The sequence below is a fragment of the Sebastes fasciatus genome, chromosome 22, assembly GCF_043250625.1.
Source record: "Sebastes fasciatus isolate fSebFas1 chromosome 22, fSebFas1.pri, whole genome shotgun sequence".
Taxonomy (NCBI): domain Eukaryota; kingdom Metazoa; phylum Chordata; class Actinopteri; order Perciformes; family Sebastidae; genus Sebastes; species Sebastes fasciatus.
In genome coordinates, this window is record NC_133816.1 from 5,298,233 (window position 1) to 5,320,790 (window position 22,558).

Genomic DNA, 22,558 nt, shown 5'->3' on the forward strand with positions numbered 1-22,558 from the left:
GAGGGCAGATGTTTGTGTGTGTGGTGTGTGTGTATGTGCTTATGACTGAAGCTCTGAATGGAAAGCCACTGCTTAGTTATGGTTCTCTTAAACACACCACTACACCATCCATCTCTGTAGTCGCTTTTGTCAGGGCGGGTGGTCTTTGTGTTCACACACTTCGCCATCACAGACGGCTTCATTACTGGTAGAAGGCAGCGGTCACAGTTACTTAACACCGCCGAGAGAGCCGCAGATCGGCCAATGAATCGATCAGACATAATGAAAAGCTGTGATGGAGAGCTGTAACGCAGCTGCTGCCGACTCCACTCTGTCCATGTCTGACGGTTGGACCGCTGCCAGTCTTGTGTTAATGTGAGAGTATGCAGCGTTCACTCTCTCACTATGCAGCAGGGCTGGTTCTCAGTGGTGCTGTTAGTTAGTTACAGTGTGTGTGAGTGCTGGATATTGGACTGAATACTGGTGTTTCAATACACTTATTTACAACAAACATACAGTATAGACTGATAGATATTAACAAGAATGTATAATGTTTACCATGTTCACCATCTTAGTTTAGTGTGTTGTGGGCTGCTTGATTATTGCAAAAATCATAATCACGATTACTTTTGGTCAATACCGAGATTATTTAACATGATTACTCAATGACTTTGGAGACTTAATGCATTTAGAAAGAAAGTTTTGTAGCCTACATTTTAAAGTTAAATGCATCAATCAACAATTTAATCATAAACATGTACATATGTAGACATGAAAGGCAATGACGCTGCAAATAAAGACACACCCACAAAGCATGGTAAGCGAGACGGGGTCCGTGTTTCAAGACGGGTGGATTACCGACATCGCTGCACAGCGAGCATTATGTGGAGGTCCGGGTGAGGGGCGCTGTAAAGCGTCACCATCATCCTGGCCCTTTCCAAGCCGACGTAGAGCCGGTCGTGGCACACCACCACGGAGGGTATTCGCCCGGTGAGGGCCAGCCATCACCGGGTAGAGTTCCCACGATGGGATCCTCCCAAACTGCGTCCATCCCTGACCCACTGAGCAGGGCAAAAGTGCACCGCTGTAAAGGAAAGGGGTGCGCTGGATTTATAACACAAGACAAAACGATAGCATCATTGCAAAACTGAATGCCACACAATAATCGTTTTCTGTTGATTATGTTGTTTTCTTTGTTTATTGTTGGAAGCCAAAATTGTAATCTATTAATTGCACAGCCCGAGTTAGCACGCTAACATTTGCCGGTTAGCATTGAACACAAGTTCATGGAAAAGTCCAAGGGACATGGAGGGGTGTACCAAATTTCATGGCAATCCATCCAATAGTTGTTGAGACATTTTTGACTAGCTGGTGGCTCTAGATGAAAAGTCACGGTATTTGCAAATTCATTGGGATTCATCCTTTGGGGACCATGAATGTTTTTACAAAATTTCATAGCAATCCATCTCACTGTATTTGAGACATTTCAGTCTGGAGCCACACCGCTAGCATGGCTGAAATGTTACTCAAAGGGGCTTTTAAAGGAGCAATTCAACTCTCTCCTTGGTTATATTTCATGTGCACAATAGCTTTGATAGGCAAGACTTTCCCTGAATAAATAGATAAGACCCAAAAGCTCTTTATATCAACTGAATGCATCACACAAGATGTAATATTAAATATAATTTACTTGTTGGAATTGGCCACAGACAGAAAAAGCTTTATTTAATATGATCCTCTATTTTGCTGAAAAAAAAGGTTGCTGTATTTCTCTTCATCTCTAAAACTTGTATACCTGCCCAGATGGTTTCTTGAGACCACCTATCCCTGCCCCCTCATTGTAATTGATAACATTTGGAAGCTCCACTTTGTGGGAAACAAAATGATGGATTTGGCCAATCTGCTTTTGAGCCAGTAAGGTCAGTAAGGAGGAGAAGATGGATGATTTCAGGAAAACTGACTCTGTCTCACTCTGTGAAAACGTGATTTGGTCATGATTGTCCACCCTCGCTTCGTGCTTGAGTTTCACACTCTTGCATAACCTCCCCGCCTGCGTTACAAGCTGGAGTCAGCTGTAACAAAGGGCCAAGGCCATCCATCATGAGCAGAGGCAGTAGTCAGAGAAACAAGTGGGGGTTTTGTCTTGTAAGTGGGTGTGATGGAAGATGCAAACTGGGTGGATGTCTTAAAGCAGAGCTATTATGTCAGTGCTGAGTCCAGCTGAGGCCTCTCAGCTGCTTCTTTTTCTTTCGCTCATTGGACGGAGAGCTTGGCCCAATCACGCTGGACCACAGGGAAATAACAAGAAGAATTTGATGATTCAGGACCCAAATCCATGTCAGTGCTTTTCAGTTCTTTTATGTAATCTTGACGAGCTACTGTATGTTCTCCATCTACGTCAATATGTTGACTTAAAAAATGATTTTGGCTCCCCACTTTGAACATTATGAACGTCCTCTCAGCCGCAGCACTTCACCAAACCGCTTTTAGTTCAACAATCAAGTACTGCCATGAAATTCCTTCTGTGCATGGTGCAGAAACTCGCTGCAGGAAGAACTGGCATGTTTCAGGAAATTACATGTGATGTGTCCGGATCTGGTCTTCCCTCCCCTGCTCCGTCACTCTGACCTCAATAGCACCGCCGTGGGAACCCATGTGGGCCTGTCAGTGTTTTCTTGTATAACCCAGTGGGTTAGGTGTGCCAGTACCTCCTCAGACTCCTCCTCTTGTGCTTTGCTGCAAGTCATCCACTCTTATTTTAAAGCTGCATGAATCAGTTTTTGGCTATGTACTTTAGGGGCATAACCCCATAAAAAGCTGACACACACATTTAAAACATTATATTGACTTATGATATTGATATTGCTGATGTGTTTATCAGGCGGCAACCACCGGTTTTGCAAAGTGAAGCCAATGCAGAAGTGCCTTAAATTTGCATTCAAATAGCCATCAGGGGGCGACTCCTCTGGTTGCAAAAAGAAGTCTGATTGTATAGAAGTCTATGAGAAAATGAGCCTACTTGATTTATTACCTCAGTAAACATTGTAAACATGAGTTCATGGTCTCAATCTCTAGTTTCAAGTCTTCTTCAATACAGCATGATGTTGATTTAGTAAATTATGGTCCCATTTAGAGTCAAATAGACCATAAAGCAGGGGATGCTTTAGGGCGTGGCTACCTTGTGATTGACAGGTCGCTACCACTGCGTTGTCTGATTTAGGTGTTGTCTGTGTTTTCGTCTTACCACGTAAACCCTTTCACAGTGTGTTTTCAGTTGATAAATGTCTTATTCAGCGTTCAGTTGTTCTTAGCTCCACCCTCTCGTGTCACTTCCGGTTGCAAAAAACCAAGATGGCGACGACCAAAATGCCCAACTTGAGGCTTCAAAACTGCACTCCACAAACCAGTGGGTGACGTCACGGTGACTACGTCCACTTCTTACATACACTCACCGGCCACTTTATTAGGTACACCTTGCTAGTACCGGGTGGTCTTCTGCTGCTGTAGCCCATCTGCTTCAAGGTTTGACGTGTTGTGCGTTCAGAGATGGTATTCTGCATACCTTGGTTGTAACGAGTGGTTATTTGAGTTACTGTTGCCTTTCTATCACCTCGAACCACTCTGCCCATTCTCCTCTGACCTCTGACATCAACAAGGCATTTTCGTCCACACAACTGCCGCTCACTGGATATTTTCTCTTTTTCGGACCATTCTCTGTAAACCCTAGAGATGGTTGTGCGTGAAAATCCCAGGAGATCAGCAGTTTTTGAAATAGCCCGTCTGGCACCAACAACCATGCCACGTTCAAAGTCACTTAAATCCCCTTTCTTCCCCATTCTGATGCTCGGTTTGAACTTCAGCAAGTCGTCTTCACCACGTCTAGATGCCTAAATGCATTGAGTTGCTGCCATCTGATTGGCTGATTAGCTATTTGTGTTAACAAGCAATGGAACAGGTATGCCTAATAAAGTGGCCAGTGAGTGTATATACAGTATATATAGTCTATGGTATTTATGCACTCAGAGACATGTAGCAACATTAGCGTTCATTTGGAGTGGAGCTTTAAAAAATCATCAGAAGAGAAATAACTGAATTTATACATAGTTGAAAAAAATTTAAAGTAATACACCGTAGCTATTTGAATTGGTAATTCACTGGTTAGTTAGTTTTCTTATCTGGCTAAGCCTATTTCATATACCAGTCAGTCTGAAATTATTCTTCATACTGCCCATGTTCCTTCAGGATCATGGGTATTTTTTATATGGAAAGAAATGCTGTTATTCAGCTAATGACATTTTCTGCACAGCTGCTTGAGTTGTGTGTTTTTCTTTCACCGTGATCTTTGTCGTCCGCTTATTTTCTGTATCACATCAACACCTCCCCTGTGCTGCTTCTACTCTGCAGAACGATCCCATTCACTTTCCAATCAAGCATTTCAGTGATATAACTACCGCCGAGGGAGAATCATGTCAGCACAGTGTCTGTGGCATACAACATGTATCGTATTACAAAAAAAAAAAACACTTGGTTTTGCGTTTTTTTTACAGTATTTTCTGGTACTGGCATTGTCACAGCGCACCATGCTGTTCTTTTAAGCTGTCAAAAACTCTTTTGAGGGCCTCATTAAAAACCTCCACATTAAATATAATAGCAGTCGTTACCTGAGCGGGGAAACCGCACCGTGTCTGGTGCAGAGATTAATGTTAGCGGTGGAGCTATTTTTGCATTGAGATGAATCCCTGCTGGCTAATGGGATAGAAAAAAGGCTTCAGCACTGGATTTCATCTGTTTGCATTGTAAGCCAGGAGAAGTCAGCGCTGGGGTGTCCCACCACACAATTAGCTCCCGACTGAAGTAGAAAGTCCACGATGAGCCCTTGTGGCCCCACACATGGTCAGCAGGTGGACTAACCTGTCTACTTAGCAGGAAATATGCTACTTGCTAATGTTGCACACGTGGACCGGTCAAGCACTCAAGTTGCAGTCAGCTCGTGGTCAGCTCGGGAGTGAGGAATCGTGATTTATTGTAAGGCCACAGCCGGTGTGAGCATTACAGTATTTGGTCTCTGTTTGTATTGCAGGCTGATATTCTGCGGTCAGAAAAGGGATTCTCTCACAAAAGCCAGCGGATAGTTGAAGAAAAATGGCTGGTGACAACTAAATGATCGATGATGAACTCTTTAGATGACTTATCCTGTTGCCTTATAAAGAAAAACCACGGGACACAGTTCATGGACTGAAAATCACTCATACATTATAACAGAGGAGCTGTTTCTGTAACCATCTATTTCGTTCCTTCTTCTTAACTGAAGAGACGTATTGCACAGACATGAAAGTGGTATCTCATCTAACTCTTTGCAAAAATTAAATTATACTAAATATTCATTTAATGTTTGAGGATTTGTTCCTCATGTTTTTTATGCTGTCGTCACAAATGAACGTCAATTAAAAAGATCACACCATTCATGAATACTTAAAATATATTTATTAAATATGGAGTAGCAAAAAGTATTATACATATTTTCAAAGCCTTAAATAGTCCACTTCATGTTGTAAATGTAGGAATTTACATTTTCATACAGTCAGCATTAATGACAGACAGTAACAGTTAAGTCCAGGAGGTGTCGACGTCCTGCTGACTGCTTCCTGTCAGATGATGAGTTGAACACCTAAAAGACAAAAACATGAACAGTTAGAACTAATGCATCTATTTACTATGTGATTCTGCTGGTGTTGATTGATGTTACAGCAGGTCAGTCCAGCCACGACTTATGATACTTAGTGTGTAAACCTTGTGTAAAGGTTTACAACATACGTCACTCAGGCACTCCTGCGTTCGCCTGAGGCATGACAAATTGCTTCTTGAAGAGCCTTTTACAAAGCCGACACTGATAATGATGGCCATGGGAGACTTTTATTGTTCTGCTTTGACATAATAGTAATACACCCTTGCAGCACCCCCTGCATCAACAACACCTCCTTTACTTATTCCCTAACTTTTCAAAGTTTGCAAAATAAGAATTTCCTGAAAGCTTTTTTTTTTTGCAATGCATAAAATATACATCCGTTTTCAATGAATTTGTATGAATGACACGATAACTAATAAGAACACCGTTCTTGTTTTTGGTTGTTCATTTGTACGCCATGTAGTCTGTACTGACTGCAGTGTAAACACATCCACGTAAATATGCTACACTCAGAGCTAGTGACATAGAATAAAAAGTGAGAAAGACTGCTCATGGTGGGCAGGAGAGGAGGTCACAGTACATAAGACCGGTGTTTGAGATTGGTATTTTGTTTTTTAAGTTACGTTAGTGAGGTTTGTCACGTTTTTAGCGACGTTTGTCAAATGTTTTCTGTACTTATGTTAGGTTGTTTCCGTACGTATTCCGTTTCATACATATTTTTAAGGCCAACCATGCTGTTTTTCTTAAACCTACCTAGTGGTTTTGTTAGCTAAACCTAAGTTAGTGGTTTTGTTGCCTAAACCTAACTGCGGATGTTACCGTAGTTTTGTTAAAATGCATCCTCATGACACATGGAATGTCGTTGTAATGTCGTGCTATTTAAACGCCTTCCCGTGAGATCAGGTTGAATGGTACTCATACATACATTTACAATTAAAAAGAAAAAATGACAACATTTTGAGAGTAGGCAGCAATTATATTCTCATCAGAGTTATCATATAGTTTCACTGTAAAACACTACACTTAGCGAGGTACCTGAAATTATTTGAATTTTGGAGCATTTTCTGTTATAATATTGAAAAACAGCTCTCACCTCTTTCTCCTCATTTGCTAACTTGATGGCAATTATGTTCTCCAATTGCTGCAAGTAGCCCCCTAGTTCCTGGCAGGTGTCAAGAGCGTGTCTGTGACCTGTCCTTTGCATTTTTTTGTCCATTATCACCCTCCTGATGTGCAGCCTGCTCCTCACAAATGCCATCTCCGGAGGGAACCAGTCTTTGGAGCTCCTCTTCCTCACACTTTGATATTTTTGGGCTTCTTCGTCATGTCTGTAGCTGCACTGGACAGAGGGGAGGCTGCAATGTTCAGGTGAAATGATCGATCCCACTGCCATGGCTGTTAAGATGCAGAAGTAAGCCCCTCACATCCGAGTGACTTCTTGCTTGTCTGTAGTTGCAGTAGCCCTCTGCACAGCTTATCATGCGGTGTCTGGAGTAGAGTGAAGAAACAGTGTTGCTGCAAGTCAAGTGCTAAGCGGTCAAAGTCTTGTGTTTATTGAGGATATTGACGCCATAAGCACTCTTAATCTTCTCTGTCTGTTTATGAGTCCGGTCTGTCTGACGTCAGTGTGATCCTCTTTCTTCAACCATATATGGCTGAGTGGCAACAAACACATCAATATATGGTCATACAACTACTGTCCTCATAACATGTTGAAATGAGGCAATAGAGCCTAAACAGGCTAAACATTATGAAGTCTGCTGTTTGGCTTGTGTCATCCCCTTCACAATGTGCGTCAGCATGAGAGGTCTGACGTTAATTTCTCTTTGTCTACATGTATTTTCTCCAGTTTCCTTCCACAGTCCAAGGACGTGCAGGCTAGGTGAACTGGTAACTCTAAATTGCCCATAGGTGTGAAAGTTAATGTGAGTGATTGTCTGTCTATATACACGTATTAGCCCTGTGATAGACGACCCGTCCAGGGTGAACCCTGATCCTTACCCAATTAGAGATGGGCTCCAGCCCTACATGACCATGCACAGGATAAGTGGGTATAGATTACGGATGGAAGGATGAAGTGAAGCAAGATAATCTTCACAAATATACACCACATCTAGGATTGTTGAAGCGTAAATGCAATCGCCAGATGTAAAAAGCTAATGTAAGGCTATAAACAAACTACATCTCAACGCCGGTCGTATGACTTCACATCGCCACCGCTAAGATAAAGGTGGACTAGTGTTTGGCGGGATGATGTTTAGTAATCTCATTTAGCCACTTGTTAGCAACCGCCTTTTTTGAGACACATAAAAGCTTCAGAATTCACGAGTGGGGATATTTACTGACGTATTTTATGTCGTAGAACGTTAAAATCTCTTAAGATTGTGTTAACCACAGACTTTATTTGCGGCGTCTAACCAAAAACCCATTGACTTCAAGATGAGGGAACTGGAATTGCCAAAATGCAAACTCATTTCTGGGTTTTAGGACTCATTCCTGCAGCCCTCTATTATCACTTTATAGAGATGTTATGCTAATGTGTTAGCAAGCAGTTGCCTATTTACACATCCAGCAGACACGAATCACCATTCACATTCATCTAAATGGCCACCTGATGAATGGAAGTCCAACATTCACTCTCCTATTAGCTTTGTTTTTGTCTCCACCAACCCCTGAGGGAAAAATAGGCTGTGGCTCTTTAGCTGCTAAATGCTCCACTATGTTCACCAAGTATTTACTAACTGTGCTTATTAGCAAATGTTAGCATGCTAACAATTTAAATAGTAAACGTTATACCTGCTAAACATCCGCGTGTTAGCATTGTCATTGTGAGCATTTTAGCATGCTGACATTAGCATTTAGCTGTTGTTTAAAATTGATTGGAGCAAAATGTGGCAAAGCGGCAAATGTGGTTAGCTGTTAATATCAACATGCTTCAAGTTATGATCGGTCATAAATTAAAATCCCAGTCCATAATCCCATAACAGATTTTTGACAGCGCTCCGCTCCTCCCATCAATTGAAAGTGCCTTTCTCTTCCACTTGGTTTATGTTCTGCACCAGTATCCTGTTTCAACAGGATATACATCAAATTAAACAAGTAACAGACTTTTTTTCACGAGGACTTTGAAAGGCCGTGTCAAAGATGTGCTCATGCATCATTAGGAAGGTGCCACGCATCGTTATGAGACATTAAAACATGGGAGTAACAGAGCGTGAACGCAAAGGGATGTGATGACAGCGCCAAGAAAATTGTTCATCTATCAAAGGTAGATCCCCCCCCCCCCCCCCCCCCCCCCCGCCCCCACCCACCTGAGGCTTCATTCCTTGTGCTCTTCAACATGAGAAGTGGTTGGAGTTGAAGAGGGCAGCAGTGAGACAAGTTGAGCTCCTTGCCACTCTTCTTCTTCATGCACTTGGGAGACGGATATCAGTAAATCAAGTTGAGAGAAATCTGGCAGAGAAACAGGGGAAGGAAGGTACACCTTTAAAGGCAGTCGGATGAAGAACATTAAGATAACTAAATAATCCATCAGGAATCAGAGAATGTGATGAAAGTGGTGTTTCACTTTGATTTAGTTTCCCAGACCGTTGCATCGCAGGCATCCTGTGTGAGCGCCTGAAGTGAAAATTGTAACCATCGGTGTTTTCTTCCTCTGTTACACAGTAGAGTGTCTTGTTGCCTGAGGCGAGCCAACACTCTGTCATGGCCTTTACGACTCTTACCTTTATCAGTCCCGAAATCCTGAAGTGGCCGTGGGCTTTGGTTTGTAATGAGCAAATATTAAACTAAGTGCCGCATAATCCCATGGTCCCAATGGGTCGATGCGTGGGGGGGCCAGGGACAGATATGGTAAAAGTCCTGGGATGAGAAAAAGGCCGCCCTTTTTCCTAGCTGAGTGAGAAGGAGAGGAAAAGAAGACCGCAATGTTTCCTCCTCCAAAATGTGTTAAGTGAAAGCTCATATAAATCCCCTTGAAAGTGGATTAGCAAAAATATCTTTTCCTCTTAGGTTTCATTCAGACAGGAGCCAGTCTTGAAAAAGTGGTGTCCTTATCTAAACACTGGACAGAGTCTTATTAATCAAAGGCAGCAGTGCGCGAAACATAAGTCTAGGTTTTGGCCCGGTGCAGCACGGTAAAAGTCACTCGCTTTTCACAGTTTCCACCCAAACACTGGAAGCTGGCACCACGTTATAGGAAAGCTCAATTATAATATCAGGTTGGTGTTATTACTGTTGATTATGTGCTTTTGAAGACCCGGCTTGCCCCCGAGTTCACTTCCTCTCCCCTTCCCCTGTTGAGACGTACTCTTTGAAATCGAACTCGCCTCGGAGGTTAATGAATCACCGGCCTGGTTCCCTGTTTTGCTTTCACCCTTGGCCTTTGTCACATTGACGCACACATACACACTCGCGCACGTTGGATTTGAGCCTCGCTATGTGTAGTTTTGGAGATTGGGATGCCCGTTGGAGCTCTTTCAATCACGGGCGGCCCTGCACACCAGCAGTGTGTGTTTTCTTAACCCCTGTCATGTTCATTTCAAATAAACTCAAACGTTGCCTGAGTTAGTGCATGCTTGTACAGAATCTAACACACTCATTAGATCCCAGAGAGGAAAAAGACTCCATATAGTGGTGTTAAAGTGGGCTCCCACCATCAACCTATAGTTTTCAGAACTTCAAATGATGTCTCCTAAAACATACGTTTATATCATGCAACTTTATAGGAAACATAACGCCATCTCCTACAATATCTGCTCCTGGCAACTAAAGCGTGATTAATGCTTTCATAATTACGTTTAGGCAACTTAAACACTTGTTTAAACATGCATTCATTGATTTATTTTTTTGGCCACTTGAGGGCAGTGCACCAAGCTGTAAACACAACATTGACACATTATCACCTTGTAAAGTTTCCTATTTACACATTCAGCTGATGATTAGCAACATTAGCTGTTGTGTTTCTGGCTTCCTGGTGAATATAAGTCCAATTCCCTTTTCTTGCTCTTTCAAATCGGATACTTCCAATAGTACACTTCCATGTAGTACACTGTGCACACTATGTACTTGTGTAGTGTGTGTGAATTTTGACCGGGTAGCGTTTGTTAGAAGCTTGGTAGATTCGCTGGTGTTAGTCAGCAATGGACATCGCGCTGTACCGGTAGTTATTCAATTCAGACGAATAGATTAACCCAATAATGGCTTCTATCCCACTACATGTATAACTTCAATTTGCATAGTTTGATGTTCGCTGTTTCACTCGCAACCGCTGCAGCTTCCTCGCCCGCCATTTTCACGAGTTTGAAATAGGTTGGTGGCTCCTTGCCTTCCGCTACGCAGCAAAGATGGCGACCGATGAGGGTGAGAAGTGTCCAGTGTTCCCCACTCAACGTTTTGACCGTTTTGAGCACAATATCCGGGTACTGGGCAGTTAGCTAATTAGCATTAAACACAAAGTCTAAAACCAAATATTTCGACCACTGATGTCAATAGGATTCATCCTCTGGGGACGTTGAATGTCTACAAAATTTCATGGCAATCCATTCAATAGATATGTCAGTCTGGATCAAAGTAGTGGACCCACCTAGAGTCACGCTGCTAATGTTGCTGATAAGAGCAGCTTTAAAGTTAGAGAAAGATCATGGTCGTGGTTAAATACCAAAACAGTGGAATAGTGACTTAAAACATGAACACGGGATGCGTTGACTATTTCAGTATTTGACCAAAACCCATGCTAAACCCATGCTACATCCTCCTTACAATTTCTTTGCTGTACATGAATGTCACGCTTCCCGTATTGGGGAAAAATTGTCAGTGAATTAATCCAGGCAGCAAATATGTTAAAAACAAATTTAGCAAAACAAATTTGTTGTATAAATGTATTTCATACAAGACTGGGTTTACAAATAAGGGATTTTGTCAGTGTCATCAACCCCCTTTCCTGACATGATAGTGTAACCCAGCACCCTCTTTTGAAATATCCAGTCCTCTGCCAGATCCTAATGGTTTAGTCCAGTGGGGGTGTGCAGGATGCTTGACTTTGGCACCGGACAGCCAGTTTGTTTGCTTAGGGAAACTGGTTTGATAGATCTCCCCTTTAAGACTCCAGCCAGTGAGAGTTCAGCTGTCATGCACCATTAGCCCGTAGCTCAGTCTGGTTCCAGCATATCGCACGTCTTTTAAAGAAGATGGATGCAAACTTCAGAATGACAAGGGAACGGGTGTCAGATTTGTCTGCTGTTAAGACACTAAAAGTGTGAGAAAATAATTTCGGTCGACTGGGGGGGGGGGGAAATCTCTTGAGAAAGAAGCAATCGGCATTTTCATCTCAGTGCCGGGCCTCCATTTAGCCTTGAGCGAGGACATCTGGTCACCTAAGTGGTTTTCAGCACATCTTAGCCGACACATACACATCAGCGAAGCTTCTCTTAATGTCTGTATGCTTGACTCATGTTTGCTTTACCCCCGGCTTGTAGTTGTGCAACAGTTTAATTTTCAGCATCGATGGCAAGAGAGGACACGCTTCAGTGCAACGTCAGTCATGTCAGCGGAGATCTCATGTTATATTCAGGCACCCAAGTAGGCTGTATTTTGATAAAGGTTTCTCATATCAGTTATTTGGTTTCCAATGCTAAATGCATTAAAGCCTCTGGAGTATATCGTTTAGAAGTCTGAGAAACACATGTTGTATTCAATTTCCAGCAATGTATTTTACCACTTTCTCACAGGTATAAGATTCTCACACTGATTTGCTGACCCCTACACAAAGCCACTTTGCAGGTGACTTAATTATAGATAATCCAACATCACATTTGTTTAGCGGATGCTTTTATCCAAAGCCATTTGGAGTGCATTCAACCTTGTGGGAACACAACCCAATCTCACGGGAAGGCGTTTAAATGACACGATATTCCGTGTGTCTAGAGGACGCATTTTAGGCTTTTCGCGTGTCATTTGTACGTAAGGAAAAAAAAACTATGACTTTCCCCAAACTGCATGTGATTATCATAAAGTGGGCATGTCTGTAAAGGGGAGACTCGTGGGTACCCATAGAACCCATTTTCATTCACATATCTTGAGGTCAGAGGTCAAGGGACCCCTTTGAAAATGGCGATGATAGTTTTTCCTCGGCACAATTTAGTGAAAGTTTGGAGTGTTATTTAACCTCCTGCCAGTATCTTCACTTTGGTTTGAAATCTAAGCCCACTACATCCTACGAAAGATCGTGTTAACGCGTTATTATCGCGTTAACTTTGACAGCCCTATAAAATACGTTCGGAAACTTAAGTATGTAAAACACAGAAGTCACAAACGTCACTAATGTAACTTACAAAATAAATCACCGGTCTCGAACAACGGTCTCCTGGTTGAAAGTCTTGTGTTTGTTGGACCAAACCCCTCCCGCCCACCAGTCTTTCTTGCTTTTTATTCTACGTCACTAGCTCTGAGTGTGGCATATTTATGCAGATGCATTTACATTACAGTCAGGACCGACTTAATGGCGTACAAATGGCATTATCGTGTCATTTATTCGCCTTTTCGTGCGACCGGGCTGAGGTACAACAACAAAAATGGCAAGAATCATGCAAGTGCATCAACTTCATGAATATGCTGATCTACTTCAAGTGCTACATTTAGAGACATAAGAGATAGAAAATAATATTTGTTTTTATTTTATGAGCCAATGTGCCATCTGAACAGTTGCAGGAAGAAAATTAAAAAAATTGATCTTTTTATTCATTTATAAAGAAACCGATAAACCAAAATATTACGTTGTGGCTCAACAGCTGCCACATGTGCAGATCCATACCCAACAAAAATGTGCTCGTACATCATGATTTTGGTCATCCGAGGAGGCTTTTGCCCACATTTTACTGCAGTGACTTATGTGTTATTACAGATGCCTCCACAGTTTAAGTGACTGCAGCTAAGCAGCGCTGAGTGTAGGGCTTTAGACCAGATTTGATTTGTCTTATTTAAGAGTCCACTCTGTGGCTCTTTCCCACACAAAGCTGGTGTAAGTTTTGCTGTAGTTGCTTAGCAGCGCTTCTTTTTTTTTTTTTCTCGCCCCACAACTAAAAATCTGCAACCCCCCCTACAATGCGGAAAAACCCCAAGTACCCCAAACCCACATCCCCTGCTCTGCTTCGCTCTGCCTTGGCACAGGCCTGGGAGGCAGGCAGTTGACCCGGGTCATTACAGGGTGTTTATGGCCCACGGAGAGCAGCTGAGGGCCCCCGCTCTGTGAATTTGTGCATCCTCGAGAATGCGGGCCCTGCTGTGCTGCTAATGGGCCCTATCCAAGATGCACCTCACCCCCCCACCCGTCTCCTCGAAGAGGAGGGTTACTACGTCTTCTGATATCAGATCTCCTCTGCTGTGAATTCCTCCAGAGCCCGTAACGATTCCCCTCATCAAGAGGGATGTGCGGTTGAGAGCACAAACCAAAAGAAAACGCACACAATACTCAGTAAATGATTGCAAACAGAACCATACGTTTTTCTACAATTTACTTGCATTTCCCACCATCACCATATGGTCCAGAGTGATGAAATAGCATGGTCCGGTGGAAACACTATGATATAAATAACAAAGAGCGTGTTGCATCACCGGCTCTGGTTTAGATCTGGTTCCTTTTTCTTTTATCTTTAACCCCATACAGAAGAATCCACCCTTCAATATTTCGACATAAAACATGGTTTTGTTTTGTATGTTTAAATGCCTAATTTGTAACTTTTATGTTGTTTTATTTTATGTTTTTGTTTGTTTTGTTTTGTCTTTCTACGCATTATTTCTTGTGTTATTGTCTTTTGTTCTGTTTTGCCTTTATAACTATTTTGTATGGTTACTTATCTTTTTCTTTTTTTTGTTTTATTCTCATGTATTTTGTGAAGCACTTTGTAACTTTGTTTAGACAAGTGCTATACAAAATAATGCTATTATTATTATCATCACATATTAAAACACTTGGGAAAAGTAGAAATCTGCTGCCTAGCAGTATAATCATCATCAGGTGCTGGTCTAATGTAGGTTTAATGTGAAAGATTCAGAAATGCTTGTTCTCTGACTACCTGCAAGATGCTGACATACAGTATATGTTAAACAAACTTAAGTGGGACTAGAGCTGAATTATGTTGAGCAACCAACCCTGTTCTCATTCTTTAAAGTGGAAATGAAGCAGTCAACCAAGTTAAGCTCAGATTTACTAAATGAATTTCCACTCTAATCAACTATTATATAAGAAACATGACAAGTGTAAGCATTTAAAAGAAAAAAGAAGCTTTGTGATGTCTTTTGTGGCAAGCGCGCCGCCATGTTGCTGTACTCTAGCCCGTTACGTCACCAGGTTGGTTGGCTCTGCTGAGTTCAACAGATACAACGGGGTTGTGTCTAGAAGGTAACCCGCAAATTGCAAAATCTGGCAAAAACTTGCAAAAACTCTGGCAAGGCTCGCTGCCCGACGACCTATCCTAACCTTAACTATTCGTGGTCAATGCCTAACCTTAACTATTCAAAATCAATTCCTAACCATAACCATCTCGTGGGTTACCTTTTAGAACTGACCATACAACGGTAGAGACAGTGAAAGACGGAAAATAGTATCATTGCCGTCAAAAACCAACGTATACTACAATAATATACTTTTGGAACAATTTCTTACTTTTTAAAGTGTTGACCATCTGACCGTCCAACGCTGGAGGCGAACCAACCTCAATATGTATGCAATGACGTCACTCCAACATGGCAGCTCGCTAGCTAGATAAATTAAGAAAATTAATTTGTCTCAATCTGTGTTTTTAACAACTTTTTTAAAATCGGATTTTATGCAAGGTGGTTTTTCTAATATATTTGGGCAATACAAGTGCCAAAATATGCACGTTTCATGTCCTCTTGAAGGGATCTTTAAAGGCATGCCCATTACAATCCACAATATGTTTATCTGGAGGGAAAGAACACTTCAAATCTCATGGTTCAAACATTTCTGTAGCAACATTATATCAAAAATGTCTCTATGCTGTTCCTTCCTTCCTTGAAATGAACAACAAAGTGTTGTTCAACCTCGTCTAAAGGCAAAAGTGTTTCTAACAGGCGGCATATTGACCTGCAGGACACCTCTTTGTTTTTCAGGTTGCTGTTTGGGCCAACGATGGGGGCGCCGTGTTCATCAGGGAATTCACTCTGCTTCGACGAGACCACCTTGCAGAAGAGCCTCTCAAAGACGCCGTCCAAAAACCAGAAGACCCCGTAAGTCTCCTCCTGATCAGTAAACACTGCACTTCCTAATGGCGAGCTCCACCTGCTTTTTTTTTTTATTTCAACCATAATCTTCAAATGTTTAACTTGTTTTCCCTTCATAACTTAAATAATTGAGTTGTCAGATAAAACTAAATCAGCCAATAAATCTACTCCAGTGTGTTTACGTAACGCGCCGCACCAGAGGAGTGAAAAACCAGCCATGTTACACCTCAGTAATGAACACAAGTGAATGATGATGATCGGGGGACATTGGGAGTGGAGGGCGGGTTGACCCAGCTTGATGTGAAACAGGGCAGCATATGCAAACACACGCACTTAACACGTCCGAGGGTGGGGTGGCCTTTTTTGTACTCCCACTCTGTCATCACCTTCTGAGACATGAGTCCTGGCCGCAGCAGTTTTCTTAAGCCGATCTCTCACCCAGATGTTTCAACTGATTGGGCGGGAGGGAGGGTTGAGCTGCCATTGTCACAGAAATCCAACGTCAAGCTCGCCTATCTCATCGTTCCTTTGTGATGGGTTTGGTCCCTGGCGCAATTTGAGAGGAATCTGTTAAAACTGATCAAAGGTTTTTGAACAGTTTGTCTCTTCACCACGGGGACATTATGTAATAGAGCTGACTCTGATTTCCCGGTTTACATGCACTTAACCCGCATACGTGACCTCCTCCGTGAGGTGAAAGGTGAAAAGTCCTTCCTACACATCCTTCACAAGCCTCCATGCTTCACTAAATGACCCTTTGACTTGACATATAGAATATTCAGCAGCCCTTTGAACGCTGATCAAATATGGTCACATTTCTTTTGAAACAGACGATCTGCTTGAACTTGCCATCGCTCTTTTAAAGCAGGATCACGAGGGCTTACTTTAACATTCACATGTGCAGGATAGCCTTACAGATCAGTGGCGGGCAGAGGTCACTTTCAGTTTTAAGAGAGGATCAGGGATCATTATGGATAGAAAATCTTTATTTTATTAATGTTCACGTTAACTTTGCCCTTCCTAGTATCTTAAAGTGACACATATTTGACAGTGTTTTGTTCCATCTTTGCTTTATACATGCTCTTTTATATCCCAAAGGCAGACTTAATGGAAAAAACATTTCAAAACAATCAGAAGTCAAGAATGTAATTGCCGTGGTACTGTAGTTAGAAACCACAAACAGCTATATTTACAGCATTTGGATTTCATATTGTAACCAAGCAGCAGTGTGATTTATGATGCACTGACCTCAAGCAAATTTTTGAATTTGCATCAGCGAGTGGTTTTCAAACCAAACATCACACAAACGACATTTATATATCCACTCCCACATGCTGTATTCGTGCCATCCAGGCCTCAGATGCTCTTTATGGGTTTCACTACAGTGAATTTGGTTGCATTATTTTTTGCCATCAACACACAGGTGAAATACGGTGCCTCGTTCGTGATAGTGATAGAGCATCTCATTCACCTTTACTGTGAATTAAAGGAAGAGTTCAACATTGTGGGAGATTCACTTATTTACTTTCTTTCCAAGACTTGAGATGCGAAGAGCTAGAGCCAGAAGACAGCTAGCTTAGCATAAAGATAAGCTAAGCTAACCAGCTGCTGGTTGTAGCCTGATACTTAAAGGGCAGGTCCATTATTTTTATTTTTTTTAGAGGTTTTTATATCATTGTGTAGCCTGTTCCTTATGAACACCACTGGCCGTCAGACAGCCCTTTCTGACGGGGGACTGAAGCCATTATAGCGCTCTCTTCAAAGCCACCAGACTACATTCATAAAAGCAGTAATTTTACCACACAGAATGCGGGAGTATACATACAACCCCATTTCCGAACTAAACTTTTCAGTTTTTTCCAAACTTGGCACATCTAACGTTGACTCAGCTAGTGCTAGCGTTCACATTATTCATAACCTTATTGATTAGCTTTGATTAGCTTACTTTGGTACCCTACGTCACCGCTTTTTGCAAAGTCTGAGTGGGCATTTCCATTTAAAACGGAACAGAACGCAGATGGACCCGCCCCTTTAAAATAATTTATTACACGGCTGTGTTGAATACTCGATTCTGATTGGTCAATCGCGGCGTTCTGCGGTCTGTAATTTCTGTATTACAGACCGTTGCTATGTATAACAGACCGTTGCTATGGGCGCAGCTCTGATGTCGGACTCTGGCGGACCGTTTTTGTGTCAAAATATTGATTTCTCAAGTAAGTAGCTGTGTAATAAGCGGGATAATGTACAGCTAGCAGGTCATTGAATAAAAGTATTTCCCAAAATGTTGAACTCTTTCTTTGATTAATGAGCATTAGAGGTTGAAAGTTTGGAGAGAGCCAGGCTGGCTGTTTGCCCCCTGCTTCCAGTCTTTATGCTAAAGGCGCCCTGGCTCTAGCTCCACACTTAATTCACAGGCACAAGTGTGGTATTATCAATCATATCATCTAATTTCCAACAAGAAAATTAATAAGCACATTTATCATTTAAACCTATTTGGCAAAAGTGTCTTTAAAGTACAATATCACTTTATTTCAACCTAAAATCAACATAGTTATCACTTCTCCCCGGTCAGTGTTGTCTGTAATATTCTCTCTGTTGGACAGAAGCATGACAGAATGCTGCCCTTTGACCTTTAAATCTGACGCTACGATAATAAAGTAATTATGAAGGACTTTTAGAGGATGTTGTGGGTCAGAATCTTTTGCAAGTTGCCTGCAAGTTTTATCTCACATGTATTGGAACGATAGGACAGTGGTTTCCTAAATGGAATTGCCATCCTTTGCTACATTTATGATGCTAGCATGTCTTCAGATAGGGAGCCTGCAGACTCCAAGGAGCCACACTTGTGATTCCATTCCGCACTCCGTCGATTCGGGTCTCTGTACGCCTGTAGCGCTGCTCTGTGTTGGATCTTGGTTCAATATTAAGCTTGATTCCAAGCCAAGAAAAACGCAGCTTAATTAGCGAGCAACCCAGGAGGCGGATCTCAGACTCCAAAGTGTATTCGCTTTCTCTCGTTTAACTTTCATGAGTATGTGCCAGGGTCGCTCGGTGGGCAATAAGACTGACCTCCCCAGCACCCTTTACCCTATCCCTCAAGAGGGCCACAGATGAATTGTTCTCTCCCAAGGAAAGTGTTTTTCCTGGCAGCCTCAGCACGAGCTACTTTGACGGAATAGAGCCGTCTTTAACAGCTTAGGCCTAACATACCTTTGTAAATTAACCCATATTTATTATGTGATGGCAAGCGTGTACTGTAGAGCTTCAAGAATGTCAGCATTCATAAACAAATATCGAGTAAGTTTATTAGGTTGAGAGGTTCCTGAATCAAAAGTGTGCGGGGGGTCTGATGGCTAAAATGTTGGCTGCCGAGTCTGAGAATGTCTTTCTTTTTCTTCTCCGCAACATGACTGAATGAGTAAGACTGTGAAGATAAACAGGAAAGCCGGTCATAAATCTCTCTCTACGACTATTCCCACTCATTGTTTGGCCATGAATGAATTTTTCCAGCAGCTTTGAGAGCAGCAACTAACTCAAGAACCTGCAAAATATGTTTTTAAAATGTTTTGTTATACTGTCAGATTTATTTAACTGCAGGGCGATAACTAATCTCTAACTGTTTGTCTCTGTAAAATGGAAACTTTAAAGGTTAAAGAGGAGTTTGAAACCCAATCTCTTGAGATTTTAGTTTCTGTTCTAAAGGCGATGCACAGGTGGCAGCGATACTACTCGACCTTGGGGTGATTGACGGACAAAGAGGAAAAGAAAGGAGGACAGCGAACAAGTACTGTAAACTTCTAATCTTTGTCAGAAAGTGAAATTGAGAGTTGGGATAGAAGAGAAAGAAACAGCCTTTGGAAAAACAAAAAGAAAAGGCGATAGAAGGAGAGACGCACCACTCATTTTTTTTCCTCAGCTGGCCGTCGTCTAGACGGCAAAATGTGATCATCCTGTCAACAGACAACTTGAAAGTGGGTTACTGAAAGATGATCCTTCATTTACCGGATGAGTGTGTCAGTTTCTAGTTGTATTGGTGTGATGGTGAAGTTTCCCAACAACAGCACTAACCTTAGTAACTGTATGTTAGCTATTCCATATATGATCAGTTGTTAACTTAAAATATTGATTAGTGCAGCTTTAATGTAAAACAGCATTTCTTCCAGTGCTTGGTTACCTCCCAAGAGCTTATTTCGTCTCTAATTACCAGAGGTGGGACCAAGTCATTGTTTTGCAAGTCACAAGTAAGTCTCAAGTCTTTTCACCCAAGTCCCAAGTCAAGACAGGCAAGTTCAAAGTCCTAAATTTTGAGTTTCAAGTCCTAAACAAGTCATAATGTGCTCTTCACCAAATGTAATGCCGATTTAACAGCAGATTAACTGGCGCCAACAGGCACTCGGTAACGTAACGTTAGTTCTTCATGGTTCTCTCCTGATTGGATGCTGTCGGATTGGTTCAAACAAATAAGATCTGGGGAATTAAGTGTATGATAATCAAATAATCAAGTCCCAATAATATTCACCAAAAATAAAGAGTCCAGGGTTCAACAAAAACATACCACTTTTTGGAGGTTCAGCAACGAACAACAAAAGATAGAAATTCAGTTTGTTCACTTCAGTTATTTCCCATCACGAGTAAATCCTCTTCCTAAAACAAATCAGTAAAGGATCTCTCAAAAAGTATATAAGCCAACATCTCCAACGAACATCTCCATCAAGTATTTTCAAGTCAAAAGGCTCAAGTCCAAGTGAAGTCATGAATCAGTGGTGTTAAAGTCCAAGTCAGGTTGCAAGTCTTTTATTTTGTCAAGTCGAGTCTAAAGTTATCAAATTTGTGACTTGAGTCCAAGTCATGTGACCCGAGTCTACACCTCTGCTGATTACTACTTGTATTTCTAAAAGCATAAGAGGTGAAAGAGGTGGACACAAAGTACAGCAGTAGAGACGTACAGAAGTACACAGAGTACTTCTAATTAGTTCCTTTGCTGTGTAAACCACCACTGATTGCTGCTATCGGTCACACGTTGTGTTATCCACACCAATAATGTCCGGGATATTATGGGTTGTGTGACAGTTAAGTGTTTGGTAATGACAGTCATTAGAGCCCCATTTTACAGCAATGACTCGAGGCCCGGTGTGAGGACACTTCCACCATGCCTGTCTTCACATGTTTCATGGAACGGCGGTTAGGTCCTTTTGCACTGTTGTTTTATTTTCTCACCTTTTCTCCCTCTCGTCTCTCTGTTAGATGTTAGACGTCTCTTCCTCTGCTTCTCTCACTTCATCACATGCCAAGCAAGTCGGGCTTTAATGTTTTTACATGCTCAATTGCACCTCAGGCAGTAACAGTCTGGGGCATTTTTTTTTTTTTCTTTTTAAAAACCTTCAGGGTGAACAAGTGCCGAGACGGTTCCGCCTTTTGGCAGGGTGTCAGGGTTCGAAGTAATTGAGGTTGGGCGAGCGGGGCCAAGGGCCAGTTGGGGTGGCGAGCAGGGGGGAGCACTCAGTGGCCGAGAGGCAGCAGCGGCTCGTCAAGAGAGAGAGAGGCCCATCGCTCAGCTGCACGCCGTTTTGGCAGCTGTGTTTTGCATGTAGCGCCAGGTGGAAAGGGCAACGGTCTTGCACAATTAAACACTTCATTTGTCTTCATTAAAAGGATGGGCATGTTAGTTTTGGCAGGCTGAGAGGATGTTTAGGCTCAGGTTTTTTTTTTCCTGCTATGTGCTGTGTTAACATGTTAAAAGTTAAAGCTTTAGGGGATTTCTGAGCTTTTATGTCGTAAAATAAGCTGACTTTTAGCCATGAGCTTCACGGCCTTAAAGGCACCCTGTGGAGTTTTTGACCACTAGTAATGCTATCGAGCAAAGTTTGAAAGACTGGGTCCCATGCTCACACATGCTCAGTCCTGCCTGTGGTTTTACACTATTCTAAAGATTGACAGTTCCTATAACATGCTTAGAAATATAGCAATGTGCCAACAAAGGACTGCAAGGAGAAGACATGGATGTAAACCATGTAGTTTTGAATTCTTCCAAAACAATCGTCTCTGAAAATGTTTCATGAAGAAGGAAATGCACTTAACACATTTATTCGGCCTCAAGAAAACACACAATGTGTGTTTGTGAGAAATAATGAATGTAAACATAATGTACATATGTTTGTTTACAAAAAAATCACCACAAGTTACCTTTAAAAGAATAGTTTGACATTTTGGGAAATTTTCAGTGAAATTTAGAAAAATTATGTAAAAATGATCATCCCTCTAATATCCCAAATCATATCGTAATTACAATATCAGTCAAAATAATTGCAATTACATATTTTTTCAGAAACGTTCAGCCCTAATGCCAACCTATTGGCCGGGACTAGTTGCCAGGCAACCAGTGCAGGCTCTTGGAAGGCCCATAACCGCTGCGTAAAAGGGTGAATCGTCCAAAAAGTTCTAAAAATTATGAACTATTAGAAATGTACGGATCAGGTTAATGAGTCTATCACATACAACCGTATAAAGTCTTTCTTCAAAATCAAAAAAAAAAGAAAAGTGTCTTCATTCTCCCCTTGAACTGTGATGCATGCACATGCAGTAAGAAGTGAAAGATGCTGAAAAGTAAAAAACCTTGTATGGATACTGATAGGGTGCTCTTTTTATTGACCTACT

At 41.8% G+C, this 22,558-nt stretch overlaps 1 protein-coding gene across 3 annotated transcripts in view; it reads left to right on the plus strand.

Annotated features, from left to right (window-relative positions):
* LOC141760564 (ADAMTS-like protein 1) overlaps positions 1-22,558 on the plus strand; it is a 106,378-nt gene that overhangs the window by 25,395 nt on the left and 58,425 nt on the right. For all 3 annotated transcript variants that reach the window (XM_074623463.1, XM_074623460.1, XM_074623461.1), the window contains exon 2: positions 15,794-15,910. In XM_074623463.1, the coding sequence (XP_074479564.1) occupies positions 15,794-15,910 (117 nt within the window). The remainder of the gene's footprint in view (positions 1-15,793; positions 15,911-22,558) is intronic.